Source organism: Stegastes partitus, unplaced genomic scaffold, assembly GCF_000690725.1.
Source record: "Stegastes partitus isolate 25-593 unplaced genomic scaffold, Stegastes_partitus-1.0.2 Scaffold218, whole genome shotgun sequence".
Classification (NCBI taxonomy): domain Eukaryota; kingdom Metazoa; phylum Chordata; class Actinopteri; family Pomacentridae; genus Stegastes; species Stegastes partitus.
The window spans coordinates 347,795-365,929 of record NW_007577949.1 but is presented as its reverse complement, the minus strand read 5'-3'; the positions used below and the strand labels follow the sequence as shown (position 1 = coordinate 365,929).

The 18,135-nt window shown below is 41.6% G+C and overlaps 1 protein-coding gene across 1 annotated transcript in view; it reads right to left on the bottom strand.

The window, feature by feature from the left end:
* The window catches only part of pde4dip (phosphodiesterase 4D interacting protein), a 124,374-nt gene that overhangs the window by 20,678 nt on the left and 85,561 nt on the right, over positions 1-18,135 (bottom strand). The window contains exons 26-27 of the mRNA XM_008281005.1: positions 15,287-15,522; positions 15,100-15,148 (exon numbers count right to left, since the gene is read on the bottom strand). Coding sequence (XP_008279227.1) covers positions 15,100-15,148; positions 15,287-15,522 — 285 coding nt within the window. The remainder of the gene's footprint in view (positions 1-15,099; positions 15,149-15,286; positions 15,523-18,135) is intronic.

Genomic DNA, 18,135 nt, shown 5'->3' with positions numbered 1-18,135 from the left:
GGGGAAAAAAAGAAAAAAAAGAAAAGAAACGTTACAATTTGGAAAACGCCACTTCAGGCTGATTCTCACAATGAAAAAAACATTAGGTCCAGCCTTAGCATGAGGAAAATTGACGAAGTAGGTGGAAAAGCATACAAATTCAAGTCCTCTATTTGTACAGAAGTCCTGGTCTATGATGGGAAAATCTTACATAACAGAGTGCTCTGCTGGATGTGCAGCATCATGTACTGCTCCCGATACACTGAAGCAAAGTGTTGTTCTCTCTGTCAAGCTTCATCCCTCATGTTCTCTCTCTCTCTCATCTCTCTGTTCCCTCACCCCGCCCCTTCCTCTCTCTGCGTTTAGCTCCTCCTGACCTATTTCCATCCTCATTCGAGGTCTTAATAACTTAACCTGATTAGAGGCCAACAACATGCTCTGAACTCTGTAGCACAGACTGTATAGAGACAGGCTTCTATACTCCTATCCATCCATGCTATACCCACTATATTTAAACGGATCCTTCCTACTGCTCGATGGTATTATGGTCTGTCTAGCATATTAACTTGCTCTAGCTTAGAAGTGTATGAAGTTTACACAGAGTGATTTTAATGTCTGCACCCCTCTATCAGATGGCAGTATGCCTTGATCATCAGTTTAGCGTTCAACCTGACACACTGTCTTTGGAAGCTTTAGGATCTAGAATGAATATTTCTGTGGGTTTCAACAATGTTTGTCTGCACATGTCTGACCCACTAAGAAATTAACCTAACTGTGGGTTTAACAGGCCTCAAGTATACATAAAAGAGAGGTGATTAAAACACAGCTTTCCTTTTTCCAAAGTAAGTGTTATTAATGTAAGATTAATATTATACTCCAACGTATATAATATACAGAAAATAATGGCATGGCAGTCTACTTTGTGCTGTGTTGGTCTTCATTCCAGCATTGCTAGTCCTGCTTGTTTGCTACTAGAGATATTTTATATTTCGGTGAATGTTTGTCAGACATATTCTTGTCACAATGTGTGTAGGGAATGCAATCTGAATCAGAGCGAAGCCAGAACGTGATGGTTGTCGTAGAAAGCACCCTCAGTAATTCTCTTTCACATCTGGTCGGCCATCTGTGCTCTAACAACACAATATTAGGTTAGTGGAGGCCTCCCTCTCTCTTGCTTTCTCCCTCGTTTACTGTCTATATGTCTATCTCTCTGAGGAGCATCTCTAATTATTCACAAAGCACTGTTTCTTGATTAAGATTTGACCTTGCACTCACCCTTTACTACCCAAAAACAGTGGTTGAGCTTAAAGAACCATGCTGTTGTTTAAGTATGTTTTGGCCCATTTACAGTTTTATTTAGCAGGCGCTTTTATCCAAAGCGACGTACATCTGAGACTATAGCTCAACAACACTTTCACACCATAACTTCTAAATGTGTATTACCTATGAGTGTGACAGATTTAAAAGGGTATTTACTTTACCTTAGAGGCAGGCATTTTATCATTTCACTCATTTATGAAATCAGAGAGCTATGTTGTGACACAGAAATAATAGGATGCTGTTGTACATGTGATTGAACATTTAGGACATTCATAACGCATCCAGAACAGATGAGCACCACAAGCTGTGCTTTTAGCTGGAGCCTAACTGAGGCCTATTTATGCAAGGTTCAAAAACTGCAAAGATACACTGAATAGCATGACAGAAGATTTAACCAATGAGACTGAAGAGTCTGTGTTTAAAAAGTTCTTTGTACTAAACAACTTTCTACTGAAGACATAGTAATGTTAGTTGTTTAATAGGTCAACTTTACAAAGTTTGCCAACATGTTATCGCGTCATTGACCTATTTGTTAGATATTTCTGTGCCATTAAACAATGAGCTCAAAAGCTAAGCATATGATTCAGTAAAAAATACAAATAACAAACAGAATGAATAATGGAGATTTAATGGCTACTTGTTTTTTTCTGTAGTGCAACAAACTAATGACATAATGCAATGTTGTTCATTCTGTAATGAACATAAAACCCAACAACAAGGTTTTGTTTCTCTTATATAACTCTGTCCTGATCGAACTGGTGGTGTCCTTTTGTTGTTTTGTCCTCTCACCATATCTCTCCCTTTTTTTTGCTTTTGCTGTCTGTCTAATTAGCTGACGAGATAACTGGACTGTTAAAGTATTTGCTCAGAGAGCAGCTGTGCCCTGCTGGTCACCAATCTCTTGCAAAAAAACTAGTGAGCTGTATGATTTGGATGACTGGGTGGCAAAGGTTTAGATGGTGGTACAGCCATGGCTCTGCCTGCAGTGGGAGGGGGACATGTGGCTTTGGTGTACAAGAGAGTAAATAAGGTTGAATATGGCCCAGAAGAATGATGGTGCTAAGGTTTGCTTTCCAGATCGTACAGGCGTACATGCTTTGATCAGTTCTCCTAATCTCATAATTATGCAGCCATTGTTAAGCTTTGGGTTACAATGATACATCTACATTTGTACAAAAATTTTATTTGGAATCCTTACTTTTATTGGTAGTTTGTAGCTAGACTTTGGCTTGGGGGTTAGAATCACTGAAGTACAGGATAATACAAAGTTGGTTTGAATTAGCAGAAACTTGGGTTTAAGCAGAAAATCATTTTATCTATTTGTTTATTTAGACAATTATAAATAACCTTACTTGGCAGTTGTCAGTGGGTGACTTTTTGTACCCTCTATGTAGAACTAGTTTAATACAACCGTCAATTGCTGTGCAGTGGATTTAATTATTAGTTAGGGCCCGAGCACTGAATGTGCGTAGGACCCTATTGGAATGCAAGGAATTATTATTTACCCAACAAAACGAACGCATTTTTCAGGGCTTAAACATGCTCAAAGAATCACAAAAATTTCCACACACATCAGGACTGGCGAAAAATTTTACATTTTTTGGTTGTTGCACATATGTGTGGCGAAATGGCTTTGTCACACCCCCTACATTAGTTTTGCACTTGTAACATCAACTACAGGCAGCACGTTTCACCTACATCCATGAAATTTGGTAGACATATCCAGCACATCCGGCCGCATGAAATAACCAGCAGTGGCGTCTGACCTAAACCCAACAGGAAGTCTGCCATTTTGGATTGTTCGTTTCTCCACCCTGAGCGAACTCCTCCTAGGGGGTGAGTCGCAGAGTGCCGAAACTCGACGAGCATGTAGAGTACACCTTGAAGGTAAAAAGATATGGAAATCTTCTGCAAAAGTCAAAGGGCATGGCCATGGCGGCCTCCTGATTTTTCCATCCTACGCTATGAAAGTGGAAGTACTGTCTAACTACCCTGTGCATGCGCCTATTTGCCTCAAACTTTCCATGTTTGATCACAGATATGCCAATATCCATTCACAGTCATAGCACCACCTGCTGGCAAATTGAAAATGACACTTCCATGTAGTTCTGGAAGACCGTTGATCATATTAACGTCAGATTTGGTGAACTAGGCCTTCACATGTTGATGATGACTCACGGTGAAAATTATTCATTTACATCAAAGAGCATGTCTGTGATGGCAAATTTTGATCAAAACTCAAACGTTCATATCTCAGCTGCAGATAATCGAATCTGGCCCAAATCACACATGAAGGACAAGAGTCCATGTCTGAAGACATCCACACTGTAAAATTGAATCATAGTCATAGCGCCACCTATTGGTAACAGGCATTTTGAGGCATTACACTTGCATGTGCCATTGCTTCAAACTTTGTGATATCATTCTTGAAATTGGGCAGCTAAGTCCTCCCACGTTGAAGATGCTACAGTGCAAAGCTTTTGCATTTTCAACCAACACCATTGCCACAGCGATGCATGACACGGAAAGGACTGTTTGACAGCTTTGGAATGCTCAAAAACTCACCAAAGCTGGCATATGAGCCACTATCGGCTCAACAACAGACAATTTGTGCTTCTCTGGCAAAATGGCTCTATAGCGCCCCCTACAGCAATTTATCTATTAGCCCCCACAGTACGTTTCACCTACATCTACGAAATTTGGTAGACATATATAACACTAAACAGGAAGTCCACCATTTTGAAATTACTATGCAATTTTTCGTGATTTTTGCAATTTTCAAAAGCTATCTCCTCCTAGGGTTTAACTCCTACACGCCTCAAATTTGGTTGATTGGTGATTAAAAGCTATGGAAATGCTCCGCAAAGGTCTCAGGGTGTGGCAGTGGCGGCCCTCTGAATTGTGATGATTCACCATCACAAAGGAAGCATGTCTAACGACCCTGTACATGCTCCAATCTGCTTCAAACTTTACATACTTAATCACAGTTCTGCCCCTGATGAAACTCCTAACACTCATAACAATGTCTCTTCACAGTCATAGCACAACCTGCTGGCAATAGGAAAGAACATGTTTTACACTTTTATGTGCTATTATTAGCCGGTCAACCATATTGACCTCAAATGTGGTGACGTGAGCCTTAAGATGTTGATAAGGACTCATACCAAAAATTGTGATTTTTCGTCAAATGGCCTGCTGGTGGCAGCCCTTTGAACCGCTCTGGCTGCAGCTTACTCCTGCACGACTGGATCCTCAGGCTGTGTGAGGCCTGAGGCTTGAATGGAGTCAGAGCTCCACTTAGTGGAGAAACGGCACAAGGACAGCATTTTGTAAAACTGTCACACTTAACAGCATTTACTGTTTTATGAGAAAAGGGTTACGGTTAGGTGACTGTCAATTTGCCTGGAGGGCATTTCTGTGTCCGACATGCGTGGAAGTGCAAGGGCCCATCCAACTGCTGCTGCTTGCAGCTTTAATTTTACATTGTATCTGTTTTCACAGGAAATTGTGTAGCTTTTTAAAGCTCTAATATGGATGTCCCCTTTTTCTTGTGATTTAATACATTAAGGTGCTAATCATCCATCCATCCAACCATTATCTATACAACGCTTAATCCTCACTAGGGTTGCGGGGGGCTGGAGTCCCTGTAGACGTAGGGCAAATATTATATATATATATATTCTAACTTCCTAGCTTTAATTCTCTAAGACTTGACATTATTTTGCGGAGCTCTTGTACTATACAGGCTTAGAGCTCTTCTGGTTTTTGCTGTTTTTGCTGAACGTATTCTTGAGTCTCACTGTGTGTATGGATGTAAAATGATATGTGTACTAGAAAACAATAACTGATTACATGAAAATTATAACTAAAAACAATCACTACAATATAAATTTTTTTTTCAGGAAATTTCTTTGAAAAATGACTGATAAAAAACAAACGCAAAAAACAAAGAAGAGCATCCATTGTTTCATAGTTGTTAAATGCCTGTCCAGCCCACACTCACTTTTCCTCCATCATTAATTCGATGTGTTAGTTCTGTCATGATCAAACATTGGTCAAAGCACCACATACCAATACTTTCCTTTGATGAACATGTAGAGCTTCACTCCAAAGCAGAAATTCAGAGGCAAAACATGATGAAGCGCAAACAAGGACATATATAAAATACACAACACAGAGCTGTAGTTAATGAATACTAACCGGATGGCAAGGAGCTCTGTCTTCTCATCTGGATCTTCAGAAAGATCTCCTGTTGGAAAACATACAGAAGACATTGATGTCACTAATTTTCCACTACACATTTTGCTGATCAGGTAGTCTGGGTGATGTTTGTTACTTCTATGACAGAATGAAAACGCGTATTATGAAATAAAGCCACACGACTGACTTGCACTGATTTTTTCGCTGGTTCGCTGTGCCAGAGCACAGTTCTTAGCCAGCTGGTCCCTGAAGCTCTGGCCCATGTAGTAGTCGATGTCATTGGCCCTCAGCAGCTCTTCGAAGGCCTTTGTAGTGTCTCCCAGGTGCTGGGTGAGGATGTTGCACATGCATCGACCCTCTCGCAGTCTCTGGCGAAGGTGAGACAGCTCTCTGGCTTGAGCTTGGATCAGTGTGTCAAATTTACTAGAGTATCAACAAAAAAGAAATAAACAAGTTATATATTGAATGTGTACAAAGGTCTACATACACTTAAAGAGACCATGTGCATTATGGCAGTCTTAAGTTTCCAGTTTCTCAATTTCCTAAAATGGAATGATTAACACACATACAAATGTTAATCATGGACTTTGATTCATTCATAGAATTATTATCGGTCTTCTGGAAAAATGACAAAATATGCTGGGTCAAAAATATACATTTAGCAATGTCTCTTGGCCATTTTCACCTCAACTAGGTGATTTTGGTAGCCATCTACAAGCTTCTGGTTGTATCTTCGACCACTCCTCTTGACAGAATTAGTGCAGTACAAGTAAATTTAACAGCTTTCCGACACAGACTTGTTTCCTCATCACAGTCCACATGTGGGGCTCATCTCTGGAGGAGATGAGACCGCCTATAGAATGTAGGTGGAGCAACCGTCAGTCTGGTGCACCACCAACAACCTCATCCTGAACACCTCCAAGTCAAAGGAACTGATGGTCGACTTCAGGAGGTGTAAATCGGACATTCAGCCCATCACACTAAATAACAAAGACACCCAAGTCAGAATGCTGTTCATAGACTTCAGCTCAGCATTCAACACAATCATGCCCCAGCACCTGTTTAGAAAGCTGAGCCTGCTGGGCCTCAACACCTCCCTCTGCANGGGCGTCCTAACTGGGACGAACTGGGGATCTTCCAGCTGCAAGGCGACTGTACTAACCAACGAGGCACCTTGCAGCCCCCACATCAGATCACATTGGGAAAATACAGACTTACGGTTTCATAACAATAACATATTTACACTGACATGGAATATGTTAATATAAAAACAGTAGGTGGAATAAACAACACACTCCGTAATTACACAAGTTGTGTTAGCAGTGTTCCCTGTGCTTGTTTAATTAACAGTGATGTATTGGTAAACAGATGCCAAAGTGAAGGTCATCTAAATCAATGCCAGGCCAGCACCAAACACACACAGACAGACAGACAGACAGACAGACAGACAGACAGACAGACAGACAGACACACACACACACACACACACACACACACACACACACACACACACTTTTTCCACCAGTGGTGTGTGAGTGTAGGAGTGGATCTAGTTAAGGTTACAAGGTGCTAAAAAAAAGTGCAGACCATTAACCATTTACCTGTGTTTACATGAGAATTTCAGCTTTTACTGCGTGAGCATTAAATTGCCATGGTTGTGCTGTCTGAGCAGTGCACTGAGCTTACTATGTTTCTGATTCTGAGGTGCGTTAGGAGCACATCTGTCATATCTGATGGAAGTACACAAGTAATTCAAATCCTGTCTAGCTGATGATTTCTTGGCTAATGGTAACAGGATCAGTAAAGTGTAGTCATAGTAATATCAAGAGTAAAACCTGTCTACACCAGCCATGTCTGGCAAAACACTCCATCAGTGGAGACAAGTGCTAAAAGCATGAATATGCTGCTTTTTATCAAGAAACAGGCCATACATATAACTTCTCTTAAACCACAATTTGCTGTATTTGCATCTCTCTTTTTGTAAACTAAACTACATTCATTAGGTAAATAACATAGCTTTAGGTGTTGGAATTGGTATGTTTGTTTGTTTTGAAACAGAGCAAGGCAAGCAATTTCTTCTTTTTCGCTAAAGTAGCCCGACTCCAGGTCTGTAGTTAATGTACAGACATGAGACATTAATTTATTGCAAAGAAGTACTTTGTACTGTTGTTTATGAAGACATCCATCCATACATTCATTATCTATACACTGCTTAATCCTCACGAGGGTCACGGGGGGGTTGGAGCCGATCCCAGCAGGACACCCTGGACAGGTTGCCAGTCTATCACAGGACTACACTTCGAGACAGACAACCAAGCACACTCACATTCACACCGACTGGCAATTTTTTAGAATCACCAATTAACCTTTTTGGACTGTGTGGGAGGAAGCCGGAGAATCCGGAGAGAACCCGCGCTGCACGGGGAGAACATGGAGACTCCACACAGAAAGATCCCGGGTGTCCTCACCGGGACGTGAACCGGCGACCTTCTAGCTGCGAGGCAACGGTGCTAACCACTGATCCACCTTGCAGCCCTTTATTAAGTCATATATATGAAATTTTGTTTCTTTTTGTGCTCGTCTTACTTGTTGAGTTGTGCAAGCATCGATCTTCTCTCCCAGTCAGAATGTTTCTTCAGCAGCAGCAGCTCTCTCTCCTGAACCTTCCATTCCCACAAGGAGAAGGAGAACAAAGAGTCTCTGTACAGTGGGCTGCTCTTTGACAGCATGACCTTCCACAATGGAGCCATCATCCACCTTGAGTCCCTCTCTGCTCCCTTGACCAGTAGCCCTCCACCTTATTACTGACCGACCATGACTCCCCTGTCTGCTCTCCTTTCTTTTGAACTCTGGGGTCAGTTTAACTTTCTCTGTTGCAGTATTTTCCACTTGGTTGTGTCTCCAGAGGGAACAGAGTGCAGCTCATTAGCTCAGTGGACAAGGTCCTAACCCCAGAGTGCGTATCACAGAAGGTACAGTAAAGAGGCAGATCGTGAGCAAGGGATAAAGGGATGGAGGTTTCATCGGTCACACAGGTGAAAGGCCCAGCAAATCTTGATTAGGTCTGGCCTTCTCAGGAAGGTGATTTTTGATGGTTTTGACCTAAATAACTCCTAAGTCAGAATCTAAGGCAGTCAATTAAAACTGCAAAGATTCGTATTGAGAGAATGCAGATTGAAGACAAACTAGAGCTCCACAGAGCAGATTTGAAAGATTTATGCATTTCCTGGCATTCAAATGTTTTGGACCAACAGATTAGCCATGTGGTTTAGTCACAAATGCAGGAACAACTACAAGCATGGATCAAAAAATGTATTTTTTGTGCAGCTCAAATAAAAGCACAGTGTTGAGACTTTACCTCCTCAGCACATGATCACATGAAGCAAGAAATAAATATTCAAGTGTCAAGTTTGAGGCAGATCAGATGAATGGGAACCATGTTTGGGGTCTTTTTGCAGTGTTTGTGTGGTGCCTCGCCTGGCCATTGGCTATCTTTGGGCAGAGTCCCTGTTGCTAGGCAACACCATTAAAGGCAAATGTACAATGTCAAATGATAATCCACATTTTGGCAGCAGGTACTGTAAAACTAGTGACAGTTAAAGTTCTGTGATGAGCACAAAATGGACTCAACTGCCTGTGTAAATCTGTAGCTGCATTCTCAGTCTACTACTTTTCTCTGCAAAGTTGTGTAATTTTTGTTTTATTTCTACTGTTGCATTTTATGATCCCCAAATTACCATTTTTTTTGCATTTAACGCTTGAACAATGCCTTCAAAGGAAGGTCTCCACCACCAATCACACAGCAGTACAGCCCCAAGGCAGAAATGTCATGATGAAAGAGTAACAGGAAGAGGGAAAGGGGGTGCGCCTATTAATGGATGTCCAAATCCTGAGAGCTTGTATGCACCATCCATCAGAGAAAGAAAGAAACAGAAGCTGAATGAATGATGATCACCCCCAAAGTCCTCTTTCTTCTGCATGTTTGTGTGTTTTCTGACCACATCTGTCCGATTACAAAAACATCCAAGTTTCCTCTGTGATGCAGGATTCATAAATCAAAAACACTGTTTTGTCTTTGCAGGACTTTAACGTAAAAAAAAAGGGGAAAAAAAGAAAAAAAAGAAAAGAAACGTTACAATTTGGAAAACGCCACTTCAGGCTGATTCTCACAATGAAAAAAACATTAGGTCCAGCCTTAGCATGAGGAAAATTGACGAAGTAGGTGGAAAAGCATACAAATTCAAGTCCTCTATTTGTACAGAAGTCCTGGTCTATGATGGGAAAATCTTACATAACAGAGTGCTCTGCTGGATGTGCAGCATCATGTACTGCTCCCGATACACTGAAGCAAAGTGTTGTTCTCTCTGTCAAGCTTCATCCCTCATGTTCTCTCTCTCTCTCATCTCTCTGTTCCCTCACCCCGCCCCTTCCTCTCTCTGCGTTTAGCTCCTCCTGACCTATTTCCATCCTCATTCGAGGTCTTAATAACTTAACCTGATTAGAGGCCAACAACATGCTCTGAACTCTGTAGCACAGACTGTATAGAGACAGGCTTCTATACTCCTATCCATCCATGCTATACCCACTATATTTAAACGGATCCTTCCTACTGCTCGATGGTATTATGGTCTGTCTAGCATATTAACTTGCTCTAGCTTAGAAGTGTATGAAGTTTACACAGAGTGATTTTAATGTCTGCACCCCTCTATCAGATGGCAGTATGCCTTGATCATCAGTTTAGCGTTCAACCTGACACACTGTCTTTGGAAGCTTTAGGATCTAGAATGAATATTTCTGTGGGTTTCAACAATGTTTGTCTGCACATGTCTGACCCACTAAGAAATTAACCTAACTGTGGGTTTAACAGGCCTCAAGTATACATAAAAGAGAGGTGATTAAAACACAGCTTTCCTTTTTCCAAAGTAAGTGTTATTAATGTAAGATTAATATTATACTCCAACGTATATAATATACAGAAAATAATGGCATGGCAGTCTACTTTGTGCTGTGTTGGTCTTCATTCCAGCATTGCTAGTCCTGCTTGTTTGCTACTAGAGATATTTTATATTTCGGTGAATGTTTGTCAGACATATTCTTGTCACAATGTGTGTAGGGAATGCAATCTGAATCAGAGCGAAGCCAGAACGTGATGGTTGTCGTAGAAAGCACCCTCAGTAATTCTCTTTCACATCTGGTCGGCCATCTGTGCTCTAACAACACAATATTAGGTTAGTGGAGGCCTCCCTCTCTCTTGCTTTCTCCCTCGTTTACTGTCTATATGTCTATCTCTCTGAGGAGCATCTCTAATTATTCACAAAGCACTGTTTCTTGATTAAGATTTGACCTTGCACTCACCCTTTACTACCCAAAAACAGTGGTTGAGCTTAAAGAACCATGCTGTTGTTTAAGTATGTTTTGGCCCATTTACAGTTTTATTTAGCAGGCGCTTTTATCCAAAGCGACGTACATCTGAGACTATAGCTCAACAACACTTTCACACCATAACTTCTAAATGTGTATTACCTATGAGTGTGACAGATTTAAAAGGGTATTTACTTTACCTTAGAGGCAGGCATTTTATCATTTCACTCATTTATGAAATCAGAGAGCTATGTTGTGACACAGAAATAATAGGATGCTGTTGTACATGTGATTGAACATTTAGGACATTCATAACGCATCCAGAACAGATGAGCACCACAAGCTGTGCTTTTAGCTGGAGCCTAACTGAGGCCTATTTATGCAAGGTTCAAAAACTGCAAAGATACACTGAATAGCATGACAGAAGATTTAACCAATGAGACTGAAGAGTCTGTGTTTAAAAAGTTCTTTGTACTAAACAACTTTCTACTGAAGACATAGTAATGTTAGTTGTTTAATAGGTCAACTTTACAAAGTTTGCCAACATGTTATCGCGTCATTGACCTATTTGTTAGATATTTCTGTGCCATTAAACAATGAGCTCAAAAGCTAAGCATATGATTCAGTAAAAAATACAAATAACAAACAGAATGAATAATGGAGATTTAATGGCTACTTGTTTTTTTCTGTAGTGCAACAAACTAATGACATAATGCAATGTTGTTCATTCTGTAATGAACATAAAACCCAACAACAAGGTTTTGTTTCTCTTATATAACTCTGTCCTGATCGAACTGGTGGTGTCCTTTTGTTGTTTTGTCCTCTCACCATATCTCTCCCTTTTTTTTGCTTTTGCTGTCTGTCTAATTAGCTGACGAGATAACTGGACTGTTAAAGTATTTGCTCAGAGAGCAGCTGTGCCCTGCTGGTCACCAATCTCTTGCAAAAAAACTAGTGAGCTGTATGATTTGGATGACTGGGTGGCAAAGGTTTAGATGGTGGTACAGCCATGGCTCTGCCTGCAGTGGGAGGGGGACATGTGGCTTTGGTGTACAAGAGAGTAAATAAGGTTGAATATGGCCCAGAAGAATGATGGTGCTAAGGTTTGCTTTCCAGATCGTACAGGCGTACATGCTTTGATCAGTTCTCCTAATCTCATAATTATGCAGCCATTGTTAAGCTTTGGGTTACAATGATACATCTACATTTGTACAAAAATTTTATTTGGAATCCTTACTTTTATTGGTAGTTTGTAGCTAGACTTTGGCTTGGGGGTTAGAATCACTGAAGTACAGGATAATACAAAGTTGGTTTGAATTAGCAGAAACTTGGGTTTAAGCAGAAAATCATTTTATCTATTTGTTTATTTAGACAATTATAAATAACCTTACTTGGCAGTTGTCAGTGGGTGACTTTTTGTACCCTCTATGTAGAACTAGTTTAATACAACCGTCAATTGCTGTGCAGTGGATTTAATTATTAGTTAGGGCCCGAGCACTGAATGTGCGTAGGACCCTATTGGAATGCAAGGAATTATTATTTACCCAACAAAACGAACGCATTTTTCAGGGCTTAAACATGCTCAAAGAATCACAAAAATTTCCACACACATCAGGACTGGCGAAAAATTTTACATTTTTTGGTTGTTGCACATATGTGTGGCGAAATGGCTTTGTCACACCCCCTACATTAGTTTTGCACTTGTAACATCAACTACAGGCAGCACGTTTCACCTATATCCATGAAATTTGGTAGACATATCCAGCACATCCGGCCGCATGAAATAACCAGCAGTGGCGTCTGACCTAAACCCAACAGGAAGTCTGCCATTTTGGATTGTTCGTTTCTCCACCCTGATTGAACTCCTCCTAGGGGGTGAGTCGCAGAGTGCCGAAACTCGACGAGCATGTAGAGTACACCTTGAAGGTAAAATGATATGGAAATCTTCTGCAAAAGTCAAAGGGCATGGCCATGGCGGCCTCCTGATTTTTCCATCCTACGCTATGAAAGTGGAAGTACTGTCTAACTACCCTGTGCATGCGCCTATTTGCCTCAAACTTTTCATGTTTGATCACAGATATGCCAATATCCATTCACAGTCATAGCACCACCTGCTGGCAAATTGAAAATGACACTTCCATGTAGTTCTGGAAGACCGTTGATCATATTAACGTCAGATTTGGTGAACTAGGCCTTCACATGTTGATGATGACTCACGGTGAAAATTATTCATTTACGTCAAAGGGCATGTCTGTGACGGCAAATTTTGATCAAAACTCAAACGTTCATATCTCAGCTGCAGATAATCGAATCTGGCCCAAATCACACATGAAGGACAAGAGTCCATGTCTGAAGACTTCCACACTGTAAAATTGAATCATAGTCATAGCGCCACCTATTGGTAACAGGCATTTTGAGGCATTACACTTGCATGTGCCATTGCTTCATACTTTGTGATATCATTCTTGAAATTGGTCAGCTAAGTCTTCCCACGTTGAAGATGCTACAGTGCGAAGCTTTTGCATTTTCAACCAACGCCATTGCCACAGCGATGCATGACACGGAAAGGACTGTTTGACAGCTTTGGAATGCTCAAAAACTCACCAAAGCTGGCATATGAGCCACTATCGGCTCAACAACAGACAATTTGTGCTTCTCTGGCAAAATGGCTCTATAGCGCCCCCTACAGCAATTTATCTATTAGCCCCCACAGTACGTTTTACCTACATTTACGAAATTTGGTAGGCATATATAACACTAAACAGGAAGTCCACCATTTTGAAATTACTATGCAATTTTTCGTGATTTTTGCAATTTTCAAAAGCTATCTCCTCCTAGGGTTTAACTCCTACACGCCTCAAATTTGGTTGATTGGTGATTAAAAGCTATGGAAATGCTCCGCAAAGGTCTCAGGGTGTGGCAGTGGCGGCCCTCTGAATTGTGATGATTCACCATCACAAAGGAAGCATGTCTAACGACCCTGTACATGCTCCAATCTGCTTCAAACTTTACATACTTAATCACAGTTCTGCCCCTGATGAAACTCCTAACACTCATAACAATGTCTCTTCACAGTCATAGCACAACCTGCTGGCAATAGGAAAGAACATGTTTTACACTTTTATGTGCTATTATTAGCCGGTCAACCATATTGACCTCAAATGTGGTGACGTGAGCCTTAAGATGTTGATAAGGACTCATACCAAAAATTGTGATTTTTCGTCAAATGGCCTGCTGGTGGCAGCCCTTTGAACCGCTCTGGCTGCAGCTTACTCCTGCACGACTGGATCCTCAGGCTGTGTGAGGCCTGAGGCTTGAATGGAGTCAGAGCTCCACTTAGTGGAGAAACGGCACAAGGACAGCATTTTGTAAAACTGTCACACTTAACAGCATTTACTGTTTTATGAGAAAAGGGTTACGGTTAGGTGACTGTCAATTTGCCTGGAGGGCATTTCTGTGTCCGACATGCGTGGAAGTGCAAGGGCCCATCCAACTGCTGCTGCTTGCAGCTTTAATTTTACATTGTATCTGTTTTCACAGGAAATTGTGTAGCTTTTTAAAGCTCTAATATGGATGTCCCCTTTTTCTTGTGATTTAATACATTAAGGTGCTAATCATCCATCCATCCAACCATTATCTATACAACGCTTAATCCTCACTAGGGTTGCGGGGGGCTGGAGTCCCTGTAGACGTAGGGCAAATATTATATATATATATATTCTAACTTCCTAGCTTTAATTCTCTAAGACTTGACATTATTTTGCGGAGCTCTTGTACTATACAGGCTTAGAGCTCTTCTGGTTTTTGCTGTTTTTGCTGAACGTATTCTTGAGTCTCACTGTGTGTATGGATGTAAAATGATATGTGTACTAGAAAACAATAACTGATTACATGAAAATTATAACTAAAAACAATCACTACAATATAAATTTTTTTTTCAGGAAATTTCTTTGAAAAATGACTGATAAAAAACAAACGCAAAAAACAAAGAAGAGCATCCATTGTTTCATAGTTGTTAAATGCCTGTCCAGCCCACACTCACTTTTCCTCCATCATTAATTCGATGTGTTAGTTCTGTCATGATCAAACATTGGTCAAAGCACCACATACCAATACTTTCCTTTGATGAACATGTAGAGCTTCACTCCAAAGCAGAAATTCAGAGGCAAAACATGACTAAGCGCAAACAAGGACATATATAAAATACACAACACAGAGCTGTAGTTAATGAATACTAACCGGATGGCAAGGAGCTCTGTCTTCTCATCTGGATCTTCAGAAAGATCTCCTGTTGGAAAACATACAGAAGACATTGATGTCACTAATTTTCCACTACACATTTTGCTGATCAGGTAGTCTGGGTGATGTTTGTTACTTCTATGACAGAATGAAAACGCGTATTATGAAATAAAGCCACACGACTGACTTGCACTGATTTTTTCGCTGGTTCGCTGTGCCAGAGCACAGTTCTTAGCCAGCTGGTCCCTGAAGCTCTGGCCCATGTAGTAGTCGATGTCATTGGCCCTCAGCAGCTCTTCGAAGGCCTTTGTAGTGTCTCCCAGGTGCTGGGTGAGGATGTTGCACATGCATCGACCCTCTCGCAGTCTCTGGCGAAGGTGAGACAGCTCTCTGGCTTGAGCTTGGATCAGTGTGTCAAATTTACTAGAGTATCAACAAAAAAGAAATAAACAAGTTATATATTGAATGTGTACAAAGGTCTACATACACTTAAAGAGACCATGTGCATTATGGCAGTCTTGAGCTTCCAGTTTCTCAATTTCCTAAAATGGAATGATTAACACACATACAAATGTTAATCATGGACTTTGATTCATTCATAGAATTATTATCGGTCTTCTGGAAAAATGACAAAATATGCTGGGTCAAAAATATACATTTAGCAATGTCTCTTGGCCATTTTCACCTCAACTAGGTGATTTTGGTAGCCATCTACAAGCTTCTGGTTGTATCTTTGACCACTCCTCTTGACTGAATTAGTGCAGTACAAGTAAATTTAACAGCTTTCCGACACAGACTTGTTTCCTCATCACAGTCCACATGTGGGGCTCATCTCTGGAGGAGATGAGACCGCCTATAGAATGTAGGTGGAGCAACTGTCAGTCTGGTGCGCCACCAACAACCTCATCCTGAACACCTCCAAGTCAAAGGAACTGATGGTCGACTTCAGGAGGTGTAAATCGGACATTCAGCCCATCACACTAAATAACAAAGACACCCAAGTCAGAATGCTGTTCATAGACTTCAGCTCAGCATTCAACACAATCATGCCCCAGCACCTGTTTAGAAAGCTGAGCCTGCTGGGCCTCAACACCTCCCTCTGCAACTGGATCCTGGACTTCCTGACTGAAAGACCCCAGTCAGTCCGGATCGGGAGCAGCACCTCCAACACCACCACACTGAGCACGGGGGCCCCCCAGGGCTATGTACTTAGTCCAGTGCTGTTCACTCTGCTGACTCACGACTGTGCAGTGAAGCACAGTTCAAACCACATCATTAAGTTCTCTGATGACACGACCGTGGTGGGTGTCATCAGCAGGAACTGCGAGTCAGTCTAAAGAGAGGAGGTGCAGCAGCTAACAAACTGGTGCCAAGTCAACAACCTGTCTCAGAATGTGGACAAGACTAAAGAGATGGTTGTGGACTTCAGGAGTGGACAAAGGGAGCATGCTCCACTGACCATCAATGGCTCCACTGTGGAGATTGGCCAGAGCACCAAATTTCTTGGTGTCCACCTGGCGGAGTCCCTCACTTGGTCCCTCACCACCAGCTCCATAGCAAAGAAAGTCCTGAGCAACTGCATCACTACCTGGTTTGGAAACTACACTGTCTCAGACCGCAAGATCCTCCAGAGGGTAGTGAGAACAGCAGAAAAAAATCATCAGAGTATCTCTCCCCTCCATCAAGGACATTTATACCACATGCTGCACCCGAAAAGCCACCAGCATTGTGAAGGACCCCACACACCCTTCACACAAACTCTTTACACTCCTGCTGTTGGCAAGAGGTTCAGAAGCATGCGGGCCCGCATGGCCTGACTGTGCAACAGCTTCATCCCTCAAGCCATAAGACTGCTAAACATTTAAGGACTGGACTAACACACAAACAAAAACATACACACACCACCTCCATTGTGTTGTTGATTTTGTCCGTGTTGTGTTGTATTGTCTTATGTTCAAATTGTACATGTTTGCACTATGTGTTCTTTATATTGCACCACCTGTTTCCATATTTCTATTTTTATTTTATTCTATTTTATTTTATCTTTTTTGCACTGCATTCTTTGCACTACCACCTTAGCTCTGGATCTGGAAAACACTGTCTCATTTCACTGTGTACTGTATAGCTGTATGCGGTTGAAATGACAATAAAACCCTTTTGAACTTTGAACTTTTGAGATGATGTCAGACTTCAAGTTCCTGGGCACTTATATCAGCGAAGACCTGGCCTGGACTGCAAACTCCACTTCAATCCTGAAGAAGGCACAGCAGAGACTCTACTTCCTGAGGATTTTCAGGAAGAATAATCTAAGAACTGAGCTCTTGGTGTCCTTCTACCACTGCTCGGCAAAATTGGTGCTGAGCCACGGCATCTGGCTGTGGTTCTCCAGCTGCACTGCGGCAGAGAGGAAGCAGCTCCAGAGGGTCATTAACACTGCCCAGAGACTGACTGGCTGTCCTGTTCCATCTCTGGAGGAGATTTACAGTACCCGCTGCGGCAGGAGAGCCCACAGCATCATCAGGGATCCCTCACACCCCAGCCACCACCTCTTCGAATTCCTACCCCCGGAACTGTGGAGTCTTTTTTCAAAATTTAATACTATGTCTTGTGCACTTTTTTTGTCCTGATGTTTTGCACTGTCTACGCGAGCTGCTATCTCAAATTTCGTTGTGCTGTCTTGTACAATGACAATAAAGAGATTCTAATTCTGACTTCGATTCTGATGTTCTTGATGGGGTTGAAGTCAGGACTTTGGGGAAGCCGGTCTAGAGCCCCAATTCCAGCCTGATTTAGCCATTTCTGCTTGTGTGTGCGTGCTTGGGATCATTGTCATGTTGAACCACCCAACTGCATCCAAGATCCAACCTTCTGGCTAATGAGTTTAGATTGTCCTGAACAATGTGGAGGTAATCCTCCTTTGTTATTCCATTGACTTTTTGTGTAGTGCCAGTTCCACTGGCACCAAAACAGCCCCAGAGAATATCGTTACCACCATGCTTGATGGTGGGTTTGGTGTTTTTGGAGTTAAAGGCCTCA